Source organism: Calonectris borealis, chromosome 14 (genome assembly GCF_964195595.1).
Source record: "Calonectris borealis chromosome 14, bCalBor7.hap1.2, whole genome shotgun sequence".
In the NCBI taxonomy this organism is placed as follows: Eukaryota; Metazoa; Chordata; class Aves; order Procellariiformes; family Procellariidae; genus Calonectris; species Calonectris borealis.
Window position 1 is genome coordinate 6,849,605 of NC_134325.1, and position 18,442 is coordinate 6,868,046.

Sequence of the window (18,442 nt, forward strand, 5' to 3'; positions counted from 1 at the left end):
TTTCACATATTTTTGCTATATAGTGGGTATGTTCTCTATCCAGTTGCATTCTTGTTGCTAAATCTGCCTTGAATTTGAGTTCACAACTAAGTTAAACACTGAACATTTTCCATAAGCAAAATGCACAATTTATCATGTTTATGATTGCTTGGAGGTAGCAAAGGAGTAGAGATAAAATTGAAAACTGCATTCTAAGTTACTCAGTCACATTATTTTTTTCTTTAATATTTCTATTTTGTTAGTCATGAAAGTACTCATTTAGGATCAGACCCTTTTAGGCCGTGCTTTGAACTAAACCAAGGCAGGTATAGTTCCTGAGATGAAGATCTTGAATAGATTTGAAAGGCAAGAGCTAAGTTCCACACACTGCCCCTTCAGTGCAAAGAGGTTCTCAGCAACCTGCAGCTCACTGCTCCCTCAAGGAAGTAACTATTTGAGCAACTCTACTGTAGAAGTGGCAAAACACGGCTTTGGAAACAAAAAGTCCCCCCTCCCCTTTTTTTAAACTGGAACATTTCACTGTTTGACTTTTCAGCATGGCCCCATAAATAGCTGAATCAGAACATTTAAAGGATTATGGACTGTTTGTGTTGGGAACCAGTAGGTTGGAGGGTGAGGGATGGGACAGAGCTTCACTGCTGCATACAGTGTCCATGAAACTGCACTTTGAATGTAACGCAGAGTAGGAAATAAGAGTAAGGGAAAGCACAGATGGAGATCCTATAGTTTGAATGGTGGGTATACAACCAGGTAGCTCCAGAGTATGTAGTTCTTTCCTTCCTTTTGGCATCATCCCTTTCAGTTCTCCCAATATATAATCATTTGAAATTCCTCTTATGTCTCTGTTTCTAAACCCTAAGAAGCAGCAAACCTGAGCCTTGCTGTTCGCATTCTTCTGATATCAAAGACTCCTATCCCACTGGGGCCCTTAGCCATGGGAGAGGTTTGAGGGAGGGGGAAGAGATGTTTTTCTTCCTCCTTAGCCACTCCACCAGATTGCAGGGTGGGGAGGGGAAAAGGAGCAGAGAGTAGATTTTAACGTTCAGAATGGAGGCTGGGATGTGACTGATACCTGAGCCCGACATACTGCTGCTTATCACTGCTTCTCTTAGCTGATGTGGCAGCAGGGTTGGAGCTGGGTGGAGATTGGTACCTGATGATGCAGAGTACCCATCCTCTCCAGGGAGTCAGGGAGAGCCTTGGTCAGCCTGTTTTTGCAGAAGTCCACACCCTAGAGATATCTTGTCCCATATAGCAAGCAGTAGAAGAATATTTTTCTTTATGTTTAAAATCTGTGTTATAGATTTACAGGAAGTATTTATTTATTCTTCAAATTAGCTGAGCAGGAGAATTAGCTAAACAGAGATGGATTTAGAGATCAGCACAATGCAGCAAGATTAAAAAACCCTTTCCATGTGAATTAATGAATTTCAGACTGCTTTTCATAAACTAGTTTTTCAGAAGTCATCTGTGAAGGCTTGTATAAAGAATTTTTAAAGGTAACTTAATGGGATGGAGAAAAGGTTTAAAATTATCTACTGGGGCTGTTGCAGTAGATATTAAATATTGATTTATCTTGTAGTAAGAATCATACTAAAGAGTGAGGCTTGTAGTCAGATCGATTTATCTGGAATACAAACTGTATGGCCATATTTAGTACAATGTCAACATGAATCTTAAACAAGTAGATGTGAAATGTTGAGCATTTAATCTAAATCAATTGGCTCTCCAAATCTTCAATTAAAAAAAAAATCTTAACAGTTCAAACTGAACTGCTCCTAAATGTTTCAGGCGATTTATATTAAAAAAAATGGCTCATTTAGTCAGTCATACTATATCATAACCCTCTCCTGTGCATCTTGTTGCAACTAGGAACAAAAATCCACAGTCCAAGGCTTTTCCAAATCTAAGTTTTTAATACTCCAAACTCTCTTGAAAACCCAATGTAAATCGTTCAAGTAATCTGGCAAATAACACTGTAAGCAATTTTCTGCTACTTGCCACTGCTACTGCACTGCCAAGCTTTTGGTCATAATATAAAAGTTGGCTCAGACTGTACTTAACCAACTAAAACTGATTATGTTCCCTTTTCAGACATAAATAGATACCAGCATGCCAGCTAGTGGTACTGGCTAAAATATTTTTCAGTATGTTTAAGTGCACATAGGTCTCCAGTAGGAAATCCTTTATCCAAGTGTGACATCAAAGCAGTATGTCTCAGATAATTTAAGTGTTACATTTGCTTTTGTTTGTACTGTTTTCTTTAAACATATTCATTAGACAAGAGCAGAGCCTTTAATGTTCCATGACTGAAAAATCCATCAAACAGATTTACAGCAGAGGCAGTGTGGCATAACAGCCAGTGGACTGGCCTAATGTTCAGAAGTCCCGGGTTCAGTTCTCAGCTTAATCATTGACTTTCTAGGTAACCAGAAGATAATAATTTCCCCTCTCTCTGTGCCTGGAGATACCGTTACCAACCTCCTTTTTAATATGATTTGGGTACTACTAATGCACAGTGGTAGGTATTACGATTGTCTACATATATAATAGTAAAAAGCTCCAAAATATTGATTGCTTCCCCAGGACATTATTATTCTCTTTCATGTAAGACATAGCTAGAAAATATGACCACAGTAATAAAGTATACAAGTGTACAAAGGAGTAAGGAAGGTATGAGACAGGAAATTCCTTCCTACTCACAGATTGTATTTGTCCACAGAGCAGCAAAAATCTTCTAATGGAATGGGGTGCTGGAATGTTCCTTCAGTGAATCGCATGAACTTCTTCATATATGTCATCTAGGGTGGATGAATAAGGATAGGGGAAAAGAGAGAAAAACTTCATTTTAAAAGCAGAGAGATATAGCAGGACCAAGTCTATGCTTGTGCTGAAAACGAGGTCAAAAATAGGTATTAAGTGGGACCTAAGTGGCTAATATGCTCTGTGGATGAAACCATTACTTTTGAAACTCCCATCCAAGATTGTTGTTAAGGTATAAAAGCATTTTCTAAACTGTCATTGTTACATTGAGCTGAAGAGTACTTTAATGGATATCTTATGTGGGAAATTTGAAACAAGCTTTTCATGATAAAAACAAAACAAGGTTTATAAAATCATTCTACTTTAAATGAAAAGATAGAGAATGGATTTTTGCCAGTAGCATTAGCTATAGATGACTGGCAGTTTTCTCTTTGTATATTGCAGCAGTAAAACCACATAATTTTTTCAGCCCGTAGGTATTCATTTTGCATTTAAGATGGTTTCAGGTGTAAGGGTTCCTGGATTCTGGATGGAAAAAAATGCATAGCCTTCAGTTACCCTTTTAAAGTACTCTCTCTTTTGCATTATTTTGAGTCTTACTTCCTGCATGGAAGAGTTACTCCTTCTGTAAATCTCTCCCAGTTTTCCAGGAAGGACGTATTTGCCTGCATTTGCATGTTGGATGTGGCAAATGGAACCTTTATCCTACTTTATCAGTTGCTTTTTTTTGTTTGTTTTGATGAATTTATAGTGTTCATAAATCCAGTTTGGGTTGCTTTTTCCTTGAGTACAAATTTTAAAAACATAAATTATGAGCAACTTAGTTCTGATTGTATTAGAAAGATAAGTAAGTAAATATAGCAATTTCACTGATAGGGAGTTGTTCCTTTGCCTTCAGCTAGGACATTGTTAATGCAAGGTCTTGGCCACTTGCATAAATCCTTACAGGACTGTGTTCTTGGCTTTCTATTGTTTTATTCCTAAACAAGAATAATTCTTCTTCATACCAGAAGGCCTTCAACCTACCTGTCTCAAAGGGAAAAAGGAGTAATCAATAAGAAGGAGAAAGCATCTTTTTCAGCCTGGAAAGAAGTTGTTTAATTTTTATTCTCAGATTCAGTGTAAACATATGAGAACTACACCCTTTGGCCCTGATTCAGTGAACTGCATTAGTCCATTCTTAATATAAGCACATAAGTATTCCGCTGGAGTTAAGTAGTGACTATCCATGTCCTTGAGGCCTTTGTTGGACTGGAGTGAAAGTACTCAGCATCTTACAAGATTAAGGCCTATATGAGGCTGCAGGAATTTGCAACTCACTGTTTTCATTTGTGTTCCCCCCCCCCCCCCCCCCCGGTTGAATGAAGATTAAAGACAGGAGCTAGTTGAGGGGTACATCTATATTATCACAGGCATTATGTACATCATACTTGATATTGTAATCATGGAAACAGTAATCTTGCCTTCCTGACATAAACAGTAAGCAGCACATTTTCCTGAGGCTGAAAAAATCAGAGAAAAACATGGCAGTGATGGGGGTACAAGAGGCAAAACACTGCATAATGATGTTATTATCATTGTTCTATTGTCACCCATCCTTATTCTTTAGTGATATGTTTTGTTTCTCTCTGAACATAACAAAAAAGGCCTGAGTATAAGCAGAGTAATATATAAGCAGCAATCATAAAACACAACCTTGAAAAAGTATACTTAAAATGCTACAAAAAAAAAAAATCAGATTGATAAATACAGAAAAAGCCTACTTAATCTATATATGAATGGTATGCAATTATATATTTACATCCAGCACAAGGCAAGGCATATACTTGAAAACAGTAGCATTTGGTGGGATTTTTGTTAACTGCCTTGATTGCATTTCTAATTCTAAATATGAATATGAACATTTAAGCCCAAGTGTCTTTTGCATCACCAATTTAAACTACTTCAGGTGTCTTCCTGAAAATGGGATGGAACAGCGATGTCTAGAGGCCCGCATTGCTTATACAGATAAACAAAAAGGGTAGGTACCCCCAGTGACTTTTTCAGAGTATCTGGGTTAGATATCTGTACTTCCAAAGCCCTGGAGGATTTACCTTAATGGAGCTACTGGAATCTGTACTTACAATATACAACACTATTCATGTTCAAAGATTGCTGTAATAAAATGCACAAAACTCAGATTCAGATTTTCCCTGAAGTTTAGTTCTTTAATTGTAAAAATACTTGCAAATCGAGTATTTTAAATACTTGCTTTTAAATCTTTATAACTACTACCCACATGTAGAGTAGGAAAAGTGCATTTATTGCTATTTGATAATTGATTATTGCATCATGCAGTCAATTCTTATCAGTTTTTCCAGTATTGTTTTATCATGTCACAAAATCTGACATGTGCCTATCATAAGGCACAGTTGAAATGACAGAATGAAAGTATCTATGAGAACATCATCTGTCTTTCTCTTAGCTTTTATAGGTTTAAAATCAAACATATATGTCTGTTTGCATGCGCATGTCTGTTTGCATGCGCTTACATTTCCATATTGTTCATAAAAGAACATGATATTGCTTCTCAAGATGTTTGACCAGTGGTGTGTGTGTATGTCTGCGTATGTCTGTGTGTGTGTTCTGGATTTTTTTAAGACCTCTCTTTTCCCAACTTTGTGTGGAGGGCAGCTGAATTTGCTTTGTGCTGTTGAGGTTTGCAGAACACCGCAATGAAATTGAAATTGGTGACTTCTTTTCTGCCTTTTTTTTTCCATTCCAAAAAAATTGTTGTGCTGAACCTAGAATAGTTTTGCTGGTTGTTATACTGCTGTGGCTTCTTGCTAAAGCTTTTTTCAGCCTGGAATATATTACTAGATGATTAAGAGAAAGGGAGATTCACAGTTTTAAGGCTAGTAACCAGATCTCTGATCTTCTAAATTCAGTTCTGAATCTAATGCATGACAATACTTTTGATGAAATGTAGTCACAAATAGAAAAGTTTGGGGAAGCATGCAGATATACATACAGAATCACGACATTGTCTAAATTTGGTAAAAGTATTTCTGTATACTTTTATGGCATTTCAATGTCTCCATTTTTAAATACTTGGTAAAAATGAAGCCATAACTGATAAGGTCCAACCAGCTGCTAAATTAAACTGAAAAATGTATATTATTATTCCTTTGTAGTATTTAGTCTACTAGGAAAACCAAACTTTTGTTTTGTCATGTCCTTATGCATTTATTCTTGTAATTCAAATGTTAGAAATCTGAACGACCATTCTGAAGGTCCAAGAGTAGCTATTGAATTGCTTCCATTAGTCACTTTAGAGCACAGAAAAAAAACCACAGTCCTGCTATTTCCTAGTAGAAGTGTATATCAATTGTAATTTGTGTTTATTTTCGTCTGTCTCTCAAACATGCATATATATGTGTTTAGTTAAACGAAAATGTGGGGTTTTAAACAGTTGCATTCAGATTCTTTCTAATTACAAGGTAAATAGATTTGGTCTATACCATTTACCAGTTCTCCCTTAAATCCAGTGAGCAATACCTGATGTTATAAAAGAAAATTAACTTCTCTCCCTAGAAGGCTTCCAGTTAATCATCTGTGGATGTTGGTCAGGAGGGAAGGGAGCAGCAGAGAGAATGACGGAATTTCTCTTTGACCCCGACAGTTGAACAGCTTACACTCTGGAACACGAGATTTGATTATCTTAGCATGTGTTACTACAAATGTTATTAACAGTCATAAAATTATCCAGCTCTTTTAAAAACAATGACAGCCCAAGCTTTGGACTCTTTCTGACCTCTAGTGAATTCTACAGCCGTATTATGCAGAGTGTAAAGTAGTAACTCCTTTTGTTTGCTTTTCATTTACCAGCTGTTAATTTAATTCATTGTTCCTTTGTTTTTCAAGGACTAATGACTTCTCATCAGTCTAAGGTGGAATTCCACAGTTCATGTGATTTTTTTTTTTTAAATCTTTACATTTTAGTTGATGTGTAATTTTACTGTAGGCTGCTGTATGAATTTGCTGCTGAAACAAAGAGTTAATCAGAAGGTTCTCAGATACTGCCATGCATCATGCCTTTGTGCATGAATAAAAAGTTGGAAACCGCATGAAAGCAGTAGTTGGGTTACCACACAACTGGATATGCTTAAGTCTGAACGCTTCATAACTCTAACTACTGGGGAGTTGCAAACTTATAAATAACCTTGCAATTGGTTAAAACCATATTAGAACCATATGAACAAAAACATAAAGCATTTGGTTAAGGGGGCTCAGTAAGTGCAGTAATCCTGTTGAAAGTAATCTAACCAGGGCAGATCCATAGCTTAGGAGTGCCTGCAAGTGTGGCAATAGTTACGGGTATGTCAATACTTCATGTGTAGGAGGGCATAATATCCTACTTAGGTGGAAACATTTGCTAGCTGTTCTTTTTCTTGGTTTTAAAAAATATTTTTAAACTCTCACACTTATTTTTAAAGGCAAGCTTCAATGCACTGAAGTCTATTAACTTATTAGTGTGGGCTGAATGCTCCCAATAATCAGGGAATTCATCGAAATCCATCTTATTTTTGTTCAGAGATCAAGATGGTTACTGCTCATACTATGCAGAGGCTCTAGGAATTCTGATCCTTCAAATCAGACTTCCGAAATAATTAGCTAAAGAGAGTGTTTACAAGTAGGCTGTTTGGGTTTGCATTTATTTATCCGATGAATTTTTTGCCTTTAGCACTCCAGTTTCAAACTTTTTTCTAGACACTTTAAATTTTGATGAAATTGCAATTCTCAATTTTGACGCCTGGGTCCTAAAAGAAGAAAGTCCCACATCATGACAATCACTATGAAATTCTGTTACTGAACAACTTTGAAGTATTTTCTGCTTGTGATGGTCTTGCATATGTCACATTGTCACATGGAAGCCAGCTGAGGCTTGCCAGTCAGGCAAAGAAATTTTAGTGTAAATTCCCTCTTATCTGCTTTTAATCTCTTACTTTTCAGTTATGCTTTAAGATGGAAGAATATATTTAAAAGGGGACCTAATGGCTTCTCTCTCCCCACATCTTTTCAAGCAAGCTGTTTGCTTTGAGGCACTGTAATGTAACACGAATCTGTAGTCTGTGGCAGGGATGATAGTCCATGCTGTATGTTCAGCATACAAAGATAGTACTGGAACAATTTATGAACAATAAAGGGGCCTTCAAAAATTGAAAACAGCAATATGTCAGGGTGAAAATTCACTGAACTGTCCCTCTTTGGTTCCTGAGATCATTGAATTCAAGTATTTCACTTACATAAAAAATAACGTAAGGTCAGGTTGTATCAACATCATAGAACTCAGCATATCCTTCATTCGTGCAACCTGCAAATCAGTGGTCGGAAAAGATATACTTTGTATCTTGTAATATCTTAAAATATCAGCATTCCTACAATAAGCTTGCCTACTTTGCTAATTTAATTTCTCCAGTTTCTTGGAGCAACTCCCACTGCTATAATGATGAAAACAAGTTCTAGATATTCACCACAGTTCTGCAAAACCAAAGGCCTTGCTTTTAATTGTAACAATAATGCCACTATTGTGTTTATCTACTTTGCCATCCGAAGAATTCCAGCAGTTGCATGCCTGCACACCAGTAGGATGATTGACATTGTTGTAATAAGGTTAATGTTTAAACTTCCCACCCGTAATAACTAAAATATCCAGAGATAAGGCTGAAAGTCAATTTGTAATTATCCCTGCTGTGCCAAGATGTTGCAAAAGATTCTAAGTGGAGGGTAATTTAACTTTTCAGTCCTAGCCGTTAAGAAGTAGCAAGAAGGTGAAAAGCTTGGGATGTTTGTATCTTGATTTTCCAGGGGGAAAAAAAGGTTTTGTGATTCCTCCTTATTCAAACTGGGAATAATTTTCTCTGCGTTCTACTGAAAACGTCCTTTTTATGTTTTGAATATAGTAAGTTGTTTGCCTGTTGTTTACTGTCCATGGTACATGAAAGGAATAGATCACAGTTAGCAAATAAGCTACTAGAACATTTAGTATGCAATAATTCAATTTAAATACATTTCATACATAAAGACAACATGTGATAATTATTTGTAGTCATTCTAACTAAAGTACTGTCCTCAGAAGAAATAATATCCCTTCAGTCATATGCTCTGTGGCTTCTGTGAATGACCCGTATTAATTCAGTTTCTAGAAACTGGCTCTTTAAATTAATGTTGGTAACTGCTTCCATGCTAGACTATTGAAATAAAGGGTATTACATCATTGTCCAAACACGTCTACTTAAATAAAAAGTATTTGTTTGCAAAAAATATATATATTTTAAATCTTTTACACAACGATCAGCATGCATGCCATTTTCCATTTCAGACTAAGCATACACTTTAGATGTGGAAAAAGCAAGCATGTTGAAATAATTTGAGGCATGGGTATAGTCGGATCAGTCTTGGTAATCCAGAAGGGAGGGGTGCCCAGTGTATTATTACATTTCGTATATTATTTTTCAAGAGATGGATGCAATCAGTCATCTTCTCGCATATGGTTTGAAAAAAAATTGTCTTGCTGGCAAGTAAACTGTTATTTAAGTACACAATCCACGGTACTACAGAAACAGTTTTGCCAAACTTGTCCAAGTATTCTCACATCCTTAAAGATGGTATAAATATCATTTATAGCAAGCCGTTTACTTCAGACTATATGGAATGCCTTCCTGCTCCCCTGATCTAAGTGTCCCAGTTTGCATTACGGCCTTTATTGCTTCTGTTTGATGGAGTGATCAGTAAAAATTTAATGACACTATAAAATAATAAAAATGTCATTAATTTGCCACGGATCTTGGATGCAGTGGTTGTAAAGTTACATTAATAAACAGAATATTTTTTACAACAAAAAGCATTGTTACGTGGGAACATATAAATAACACACATAAATTTAAGAGCAATTTTACTGTTAGCACACACATTATTATGGAATAGCCAATAAGTGTATAAAACATAGTATATAAAATTTTATGAAAATATACTGTGCACATCAAAAATTCAGCTTTTATCTAAGTGCAGAGAAAAGCCATTACTGTGTGCTTACTGTTTCATTGCTGTTCTTTCACAAGATCACAATTTTATATTTGTTTCTAGTCATTTGAAGTTTGCAGCCTTTTCAGAGGTAGGGGCTACTGCTTCCTTTCCCTTTACTCCTCCTTTTACCTTCCACACGTGAAGAAAGAATTGATACTTTCTGCCAGAACGTGACAGAAAAGTTGCTAATTTAATGCAAAGCTAAAAATAATGCCAAAGGGGTTGAGAGGCTTGCTTGGCGACTCTGGAAATAAGGGATAACTATCTAGCAGTCTATCTGTCATCACTGGGGCTGCTCCTTCACTGACTGTGATAATATGTGAATATGATGGATGCCACAGCCTTGTGGCTCATAACATTTAACATTCATCAGCTCTCACTAACGGGGGCTTTATAATTTAAATATCTTTATTTAATATGCAACATCTACCTCATACATCATAATTTCAAAGCACTTAGAGAACCAACAGTCCTGCAAGACAGTTAAGCAGACTTTAATTTTTTCAATAACTTTTATGTTTCCTGCATGTTTGTGACTGACAACGCATAAATAAGTGCCTAATCATATCACAGAATGGAAAATTAAGATTTGGCTGCTAAGAAGGATCTTTTTTCTCTTCTTTTTCTCATTTTAAAGAAGTGATTATTTTTACTGTGCGTTCAACGTATAAAGAAGCACAAAGGATCTGAATTGTGCTGGGAAGAGCTCTCAGTTTTCTAGTGCAAACTCCGATTGACTGTGTTGATCTAGTCATGAGAAAGGGTTGTCAGTGTCATGTCCTAAACCCTTCTTCTGAAATTTAAAGGGCAAAATTTAATGTGCCTATACAGCACATATAAGCTCCATAGCCAGTAAAAAAAATAGTTCAAAATAGACATCCAAAATGCTTTTTCACAGGAAACGAAATACCAGCACTGTCCATAGCAGTGCACTTTACTACAAACTCACCAAAATTTTCTATTAATGTAGGTTAGGGAGGCAGCAATATATCCAGTAGTCGATGTACATGTGTGCAAATATAATGCATGTGTAGGTAACAGATTTGTTAGTGCAGCTATGTTGTGGTGGATTGACCTTGGCTTGATGCCAGGTGCCTACCAAGCTGCTCTATCACTCCCCCCTCAGCAGGATGGGGTGGAGGGGGTGGGGGAGAAAATAAGGTGGAAAAAACTTGTTGGTCAAGATAAAGGTGGTTTAATAAAAGCAAAAGCAAAGGCCACGCACAGAAGCAAAGGAAAACAAAAGATTTTTTCTCTACTTCCCATCAGTAGGCAATGTCCAGCCACTTCCCGAGAAGTAGGGCTTCAGTATGCGTAGTGGTTGCTCCGGAAGACAAATGTCATAATAACGAATGACCCCCCTCCTCCTCCTTTCTCTTAGCTTTTATTGCTGAGCAGATGTCATATGGTATGGAATATCCCTTTGGTCAGTTGAAGTCAGCTATCCTGGCTATGTCCCCTCCCAAGATCTTGCCCACGCCCAGCTTGCTGGTGAGGGGGGAATGTTGGAGAGACAGCCTTGATGCTGTGCAAGCACTGCTCAGCAGTAGTCAAAACACTGGTGTGTTATCAACACCTTTCTAGCTACCAATACAAAGCACAGCACTATGAGGGCTGCTATAGGGAAGATTAACTCCATCTCAGCCATACCCAATATATATGTATAGCCATTTACTTTTAATGAAGATACCTCATTTTTTGTTCATATAGGAATATTATGTACAGAATCAATCTTCCTCTCAGTCCTTGCTTATACTAGGAAAAAGGTATACTTTTAAAGGATTTTTAGTGCAAGTAACTATTCTCTTTAGGATGAATTCAAGACGGCAGCAAAGACAAATCCCATAAAAAAGGATTGGAGCCTAGTGGGACAAGTTTCCTCTCTAATAATAAATTCCATATGAATTTGTTGTACTTCATGGAATTGTAAAGGCATCTCCTAGATAAAAACTTGATTAGTATTGAGGAACATGTTTCTGTTTTTTACAGTTCTCTGAATTTGTCTAAATGTAATGCAAATATTGAAAATTTTTTTATGATCACTATGAAGATTATGAAGTAAAAAAGCAAGCAAAGGAATGACTTTAAAAGGCATTTCAAAGACTTAAATATAGCTAGCTTTGTTACAGCTTTTTATGAATTAGAAGGAGAGGGTTATGAAATAACTATAAATACATCTCCTTTGTTTGACAAGAGCAGGTATTTTTATGATATAAGTGCTTTCATTTTACTATTCCTGAACCTTATCATGTAATTTTCCCTTTTCTCCTTCCATGTCAAAATATTGATATTCTTTCAGAAACTTTCTTTTTTTCTTCTTTTTTTTTTAACAGAATATTTTCTAATAAAATCAAAGAGAATGAATGACTAGAAAGATATTTCAAGTGTGCATATTGATACGTAGCAGGGTCTGTTGATTTTTATAGCAGAAAGGTATTTCTCCTTCTTCTGAAACGCACTTAAAGGCTGTTCTTCCAAGAATACTGCAGGTGCTGTATTATCATCCTTAAGAAAAAGCTTTTAGCGCAAATATTTTGGAAGAGACAATATATGTGCCAAAAGCTGTTTTCTTAGTACTGATCTTTGTTTTTATCTCAACTGCAAATCAGCCCTTTGAAATGGAACGCAGAAGCTTTGACAAACTTACTTTTTTATTCTGTCTACCAGTAAAACAGATCCCATCCTGATGATTCAGGTGTATTGTTACATTGCATAACATCTTTCGGTAAAATATTGGGCCTCTAGTATTGCAGTGCCTTTCTGCAGTCACATTTCATTTGTAACTCTTTCTTTTCTCATGAGTTGCTTTGTATATGTAAGCTCCTTCATCAACCACAGATTTTACAGAAGAAAATAAGTTAAGAAGTTAACCAAATATAAAATGTAGTTATTTTGTTCGACAACTGGAAGATTCTGAGGAACTTTTATAAATGCTGTTAGTACCTGAAATGCCTGAGCTGCATGTTGTGGCAAATCCAGTGTCAGGTTGTGCTTTCTTGTCTTCCTCTGCAAATTAAACAGAAAATAATTTAAAAAATCCATGGCTGAAGGAATCAAAAGAATGAGGAATCAAAAGAATTCCTCAGTTGTTGGCCTCGTAGGGTTTTATTACTGAAAGATAATGATAATAGAAAAATAATCACATTGGAAAACAGAAGTATTTGGAGGTGGAGCAAATGAGGATTCAAGGCCATCAAGTATGTTTTGTCCTTAAGAACATTTCCAAGTTTCTAACCATCTTGCAGGAGAGAGACTCCTAATGTTTTCTTCTTATGTCTAGTATGCACAGCACAGAACTAGGTCATTGAACAATAGACTGAACAGCAATCAGCACTCTACTTCTGCATAATGCATTAAGTATAACATGGAGAAACTGTTCGTAGAGCTGAAAGCTGGTATTTCATGTCTGTAAATTCAAGCTGACATGACATTTAATATTGTTTCATAGTAATGAACAACAAGGTTTCATTCATTCACAAGTACAACATAATGCCAAGTTTAGTCTGAAGGGGTAACAACAAGGCAAGAGGGAAAACATGCTATGTTCCTTCAAATGAGAACACTAAATTAATGATAACCATTGAACGCTTTGCTACTGATACACAGTACTACAGAGAGTACTATTGTGAGACAATATTACGATGTCATTTATAGTGCCCTTGTCCAGTAGTTGATTGAAGAACTGGGTTAACACATAAAATACCTTTCAGTTTCCACTTTCTAGTTCCAGGTTTCCTATGGAGGTCTCCAGCTCTCAAAAGCTTTCTGTTTTTCTAGGAGTGAGCATTCTTTTTCCTTTTTTTTTTTTTTTAAATCTCCTTGGGTTCCCTTTCCGCTGAGGTACAATTTAAATTCCTAGACAAAATAATAATATCAGTTCTGTCATCTATTATTCCTTCTTTCAAATACTTGTCTTTGAAAACCTCTTGCAAAAAATTCAACTTGTGTTTTCTCAGAGGTATGAATGCAAACTTGAATCTCATAGTGGGGAAAAAGTGCTTTTTCCATTAAATTAGCAGTATATTTTAATACAAACTCTTCTTTCAACTTCTGAATTTTCATGTCTCCCAAATGTTGATTGTCTTTTCCAGTTTAAGTTAGAAAAGTGGAAAGGCAAAGTGAGCAGCATCAATCAGCACTGTTTGCTGCCAAGAGTGTTTTGTATTTGCATGTACAATCGTTTATGCATTATGGCAGTGCTGATCAAAATAATCTCAAAGTTTCTGTATATGTTTCACATTTAAAACTGATTTTCATAAATGCAAACATTCAGAATCTGTAAAAAATTGTCCCTGAGTTAAAATTCTGATTAAATGCACTCATTATTTGTTCAGATTTAAAAAATAAGGCATGTATCAGTGCATACACATATGCACAGGCATATAATGAGAACTAACCTATATGGAGCATTAAGACTACTTCTGTTCTTTTCCAGGAGAGAACAAGGTTTGAAAATTTAGGCCCACAGTTAACAGGCAAACCCAATGAAGATGGAAAACTGGGCCCTGGTGTCATCGATCTTACAAGGCCAGAAGATGCAGAAGGTGAGTTGCAATTTTGACTAAAGGTTATTGAACACTGCATCACAGAATGGTATGGCTGAAGTGCTGCCAGTGTCCTAAGTACTGCTTAGCTTACATCTCTGGGTAACACTTGAACGATTTCTGTGTGTTTTTGTGAGATTGTAATAAGTCCATAGCAAAGGGCAGATACATGAAAAGGACTGTATAGCCCTCTAAGCCCTTCTGCAACGCAACTATTTTTTCCCCCCAGCAGCTGTCAATTAAGTGTTTACATTTTATACTACTAATAAAAGTGTAGGAAACATTGAGAAAATTATCTCAGCAAGGCAATATATACATATATATATATTCACCAGTTTTTAAGGATTTAGCAGCTTTGAAGAAAGTTAGAGCTCTTTAAGAAGTCTACCCATCAGTGCACTCACAAACTATTCAAGATATAGCAAGCACAATTTTATTGACAGGCAGCTGTCAAATGATAATGGAAAAATATTTCACATTTTCTGTATGAAAATGTCTTTTTCATGATAGAAACCTTCAGTGCATTTGCACTCATTTCAGTGAGAGTTCTATATATCAGGCATGTGGTGTCAAGCCACAGGTGGAAATCAGTGTTTATCAAGACTGAGTTTAGTCTCTAGCAGGATTACCATGCGTGCTCTGGAAGCGGTTGCCACTGGTATCCTCTCTACCCTATAATACATTAGAAAAGAACAGATAGATAGATAGATAGGAACCCTACCAGTCACTGTAGTAAGATTAATGTACTATTCAGATAGAATATTATGCAACATTTTGCCCCCTCAATTTACTTCTCTTTGAGAATCATTTTGCTCTTTTTTAACCTGACAAGTTCTAGTTATGCCACTGTTCTTGAAAAAAGGTTAAAACATCTCTAAATTTTTCCATTAATATCCAAACATCTGACAGGTTCAACATTTGCTTTTTTTCTTGGATCAAAAGAATAGGACCAATAAACTTGTTGACAAATAGGGTTATTTTCAAATGATTCTTGAAACACTGCGACAGAATTTTTCTGATAAAAAGGCATTAATGTTTTCTGTATAGAGAAATATTCCTATGAGCACATATTCTGTTCTGTCTCTCTGTGACCCAGAAACAAATGGTCCAGGTAAGGTCTCACGAATTGTCCCTTCATTTTGAAGTGTGACAACAACAGCACATGTAAATGTTATCTTTTCTTTACCGTATAGGTAGTACATGATATGCCTGTGATAAAACATCTTAGAGCCCTGATTCTCCTTGCTTGCCAACCCACATACATTATCTTTAATCAGTCTCTAGGCAAACCAAAAAAGCTGAATTTAAAAGTATTTTGGGCAAGGACAATGGAGAAGCATACAGAGGAATAGTTAACTCTCAAATTTAATTCAGCAAAACATTCCTACTTATTGGCTTAATATCATGATCAGCTTATCACATGGAACTGATACACGTACCAGGAGCACATGCTGACATGTTTTTTGTTTAAAATTTTTTTTTAAGTATTTTGACATAGTCAAGATTTCAGGTCTCCATAACAGTAAGATAAGATGATGACTGAAGCTCATCAGCCATTTATTACAAATAGTATTCAGAAGGAGGCTAGCACCTTAATGAGACATTTCAGATTTTCCCTATATATATATTTTTTTTTTTAATAGTTCCTTATAAAACCAATAATTTACAGGTTTTCATTTTTAGGGAGCTATTATTTATTAGCTTCATTTATTCATCCTTTATTAGATGTGATTGGCCACTGTTGTATTGTCTTTAAACAGAAAACTAATAAACAGAATGTAAGTAAAAAATAACTTTCAGACAGGTGTTTTGCAATGATTTTTTTCTAGAAAAAATGACTTAGGAGATACATGGACTTTCAAAAGCACTTGTTGACTAATCAGTTTTTTATAAACTGTTTTGTAAAGGAATTTCCATCCTGCAGCAACTTCTCATATTTCAACTTATTGAAGGATATTTTTTTCCTCATTTGGGATGAAAATTTGCAACAGAATACTTACAGATACACAGTTACTGGTTCATATGACATCAAGTCCCTGACGACTTTCTTGGTTTAGCTCATTTCCTTCAATTCATCCTTTCTCTTTCTAGTGTCCTTAATTTAGTATCTTGATATACCTCGTGGTACTGACAGCCTCCTATTACTGGACAGTGCAGAATGAAGCTTTGACATATGTAACCCAAGCTACAGTGATGTGTGCCAGCTTAAGGATAGTGTATATGTCTTTCTAGAGCTAGTGGGGCATTTTGAGGCATGGTGTGTTGCCACATGGGAAATCTGAGTTCATGAATGGATTCAGATTTCCAGACTTTGTTTAGCAGCCAAGAGATGTCTCTGGAAAAGAGGTGCTGGATGAATACCTCTGCTGATCTGAAAAATATGTTGGCGGGAGTTCAAAATTGAGCTGCTTATTTGCCCTTCTAGTTGTAGACAAGGTGAATTTAAATATTAGCTGGATAAAACAAAAAAAAAACCATTCAAAATATCACCCGAGTTTTGCCCCTTATCTTTGGCAAGCTAGCTAAGAGATGACACTTCTAGCATGGCATCATTTAGAGTGGAAGTCCATTGAAAACAGTGCTGCTGAAATATCAGCAGTTAAACTGAGACCTCTGATGTACTGTACCATGCTACAAACTCTGTCTTCAAAAATATTAACACTTCTAATTGACATGAAAGTATTACAGATCCTTCTAGGTTTGCCATGTCACAAAGTTTTTTGTATGTGTTGCTATTATTTTGTGCTTCCATATGTGTCTGTTTCAGTACTAGTTTACTAAGAAACTTGAGAACTTATTCTTTAGAATCATAGAATCATTTAGGTTGGAAAAGACCCTTAAGATCATCAAGTCCAACTGGTAACCTAACACTACCAAGTCCACCACTAAACCATGTCCCTAAGCGCCACATCTGCATGTCTTTTAAATACCTCCAGGCATGGTGACTCAACCACTTCCCTGGGCAGCCTGTTCCAGTGCTTGACAACCCTTTCAGTGAAGAAATTTTTCCTAATACCCAATCTAAACCTTCCCTGGCACGTCTTGAGGGAACTTGAGGCCGTCTCCTCTCGTCCTATCACTTGTTACTTGGGAAAAGAGACCGATACCCACCTTGCTACAACCTCCTTTCAGGTACCTGTAGAGAGCGATAAGGTCTCCCCTCAGCCTCCTCTTCTCCAGACTAAACAACCCCAGTTCCCTCAGCTTCTTCTCATAGGACTTGTTCTCAAGTTTCATTGCTCATCTTTGGCCTCCTCTAAAAAGAGAGCCTTGTTGCATTTTAGTGTGTTGCCAAAGTCACAATCTCAACTGAATGTCAAAGGTTCCTAATAGCCATAGTCATATTCTTCGAAGACTTAGTGTGTTTCACACCTTCCCTTCTGTTTTGTCATTCTTACTTACTTTTAACCTTTTTTTCAATTTTTTTTAGATATCATTTGAGTGCAGGTTGCTGTAGACATCTTTAGATAATATTTATGTGTTCTGTTGTGTGCTTTTACGCAAATAACAGAGTCATATAGAAAATAAAGATTTATGAAGTAACGTATTGGTAGTCAACTTTTGACCCCCTATCTTTCTTCATCAGAAATACATCCAGATCTCTGAGGTCCAAATGCAGTTGTGACAGAGTGAGTGTGTGGCTGTTAGATCTGTCAGGTGGTTTTACTCCCATCACCAGAATTTTAGAACTTCAGAATTATGAAATTTACTACATTTAGAGAAGATATATTGACTACTTGTAGAGGGCTTTTTCGGGGGTGGGGTGGGGGGTGTGGGAGGAATGGTGTAACAGATTTATTCCTGCGCCAAGGACTCCAAATTTAGTCCCATTGCTGGTCATAAACCTGGGGGAAATGCAGTTTGGGCTGCATCCTGATCCCCTGACTGATCTAGACCAAGGGGGACTATGGAAGTGCAGTTCCACTCCCTGCCTACCTGCACACCTGCATTTCCAAAGGAAACTAAAGTGTGCAGAGACATGGTACATGTCTGTCTCATCCCCGCAGGCAGCCGAGATAGACCAAATCTGGGAAGTGCTTCTGGTTCCCATAGCTTTGACACAGCCTTTA

General features: G+C 36.5%; 1 protein-coding gene across 15 annotated transcripts in view; it reads left to right on the forward strand.

Annotated features, from left to right (window-relative positions):
* The window catches only part of SOX6 (SRY-box transcription factor 6), a 375,857-nt gene that overhangs the window by 329,047 nt on the left and 28,368 nt on the right, over positions 1 to 18,442 (forward strand). For all 15 annotated transcript variants that reach the window (XM_075162744.1, XM_075162748.1, XM_075162750.1 and 12 more), the window contains one exon: positions 14,264 to 14,372. In XM_075162744.1, coding sequence (XP_075018845.1) covers positions 14,264 to 14,372 — 109 coding nt within the window. The remainder of the gene's footprint in view (positions 1 to 14,263; positions 14,373 to 18,442) is intronic.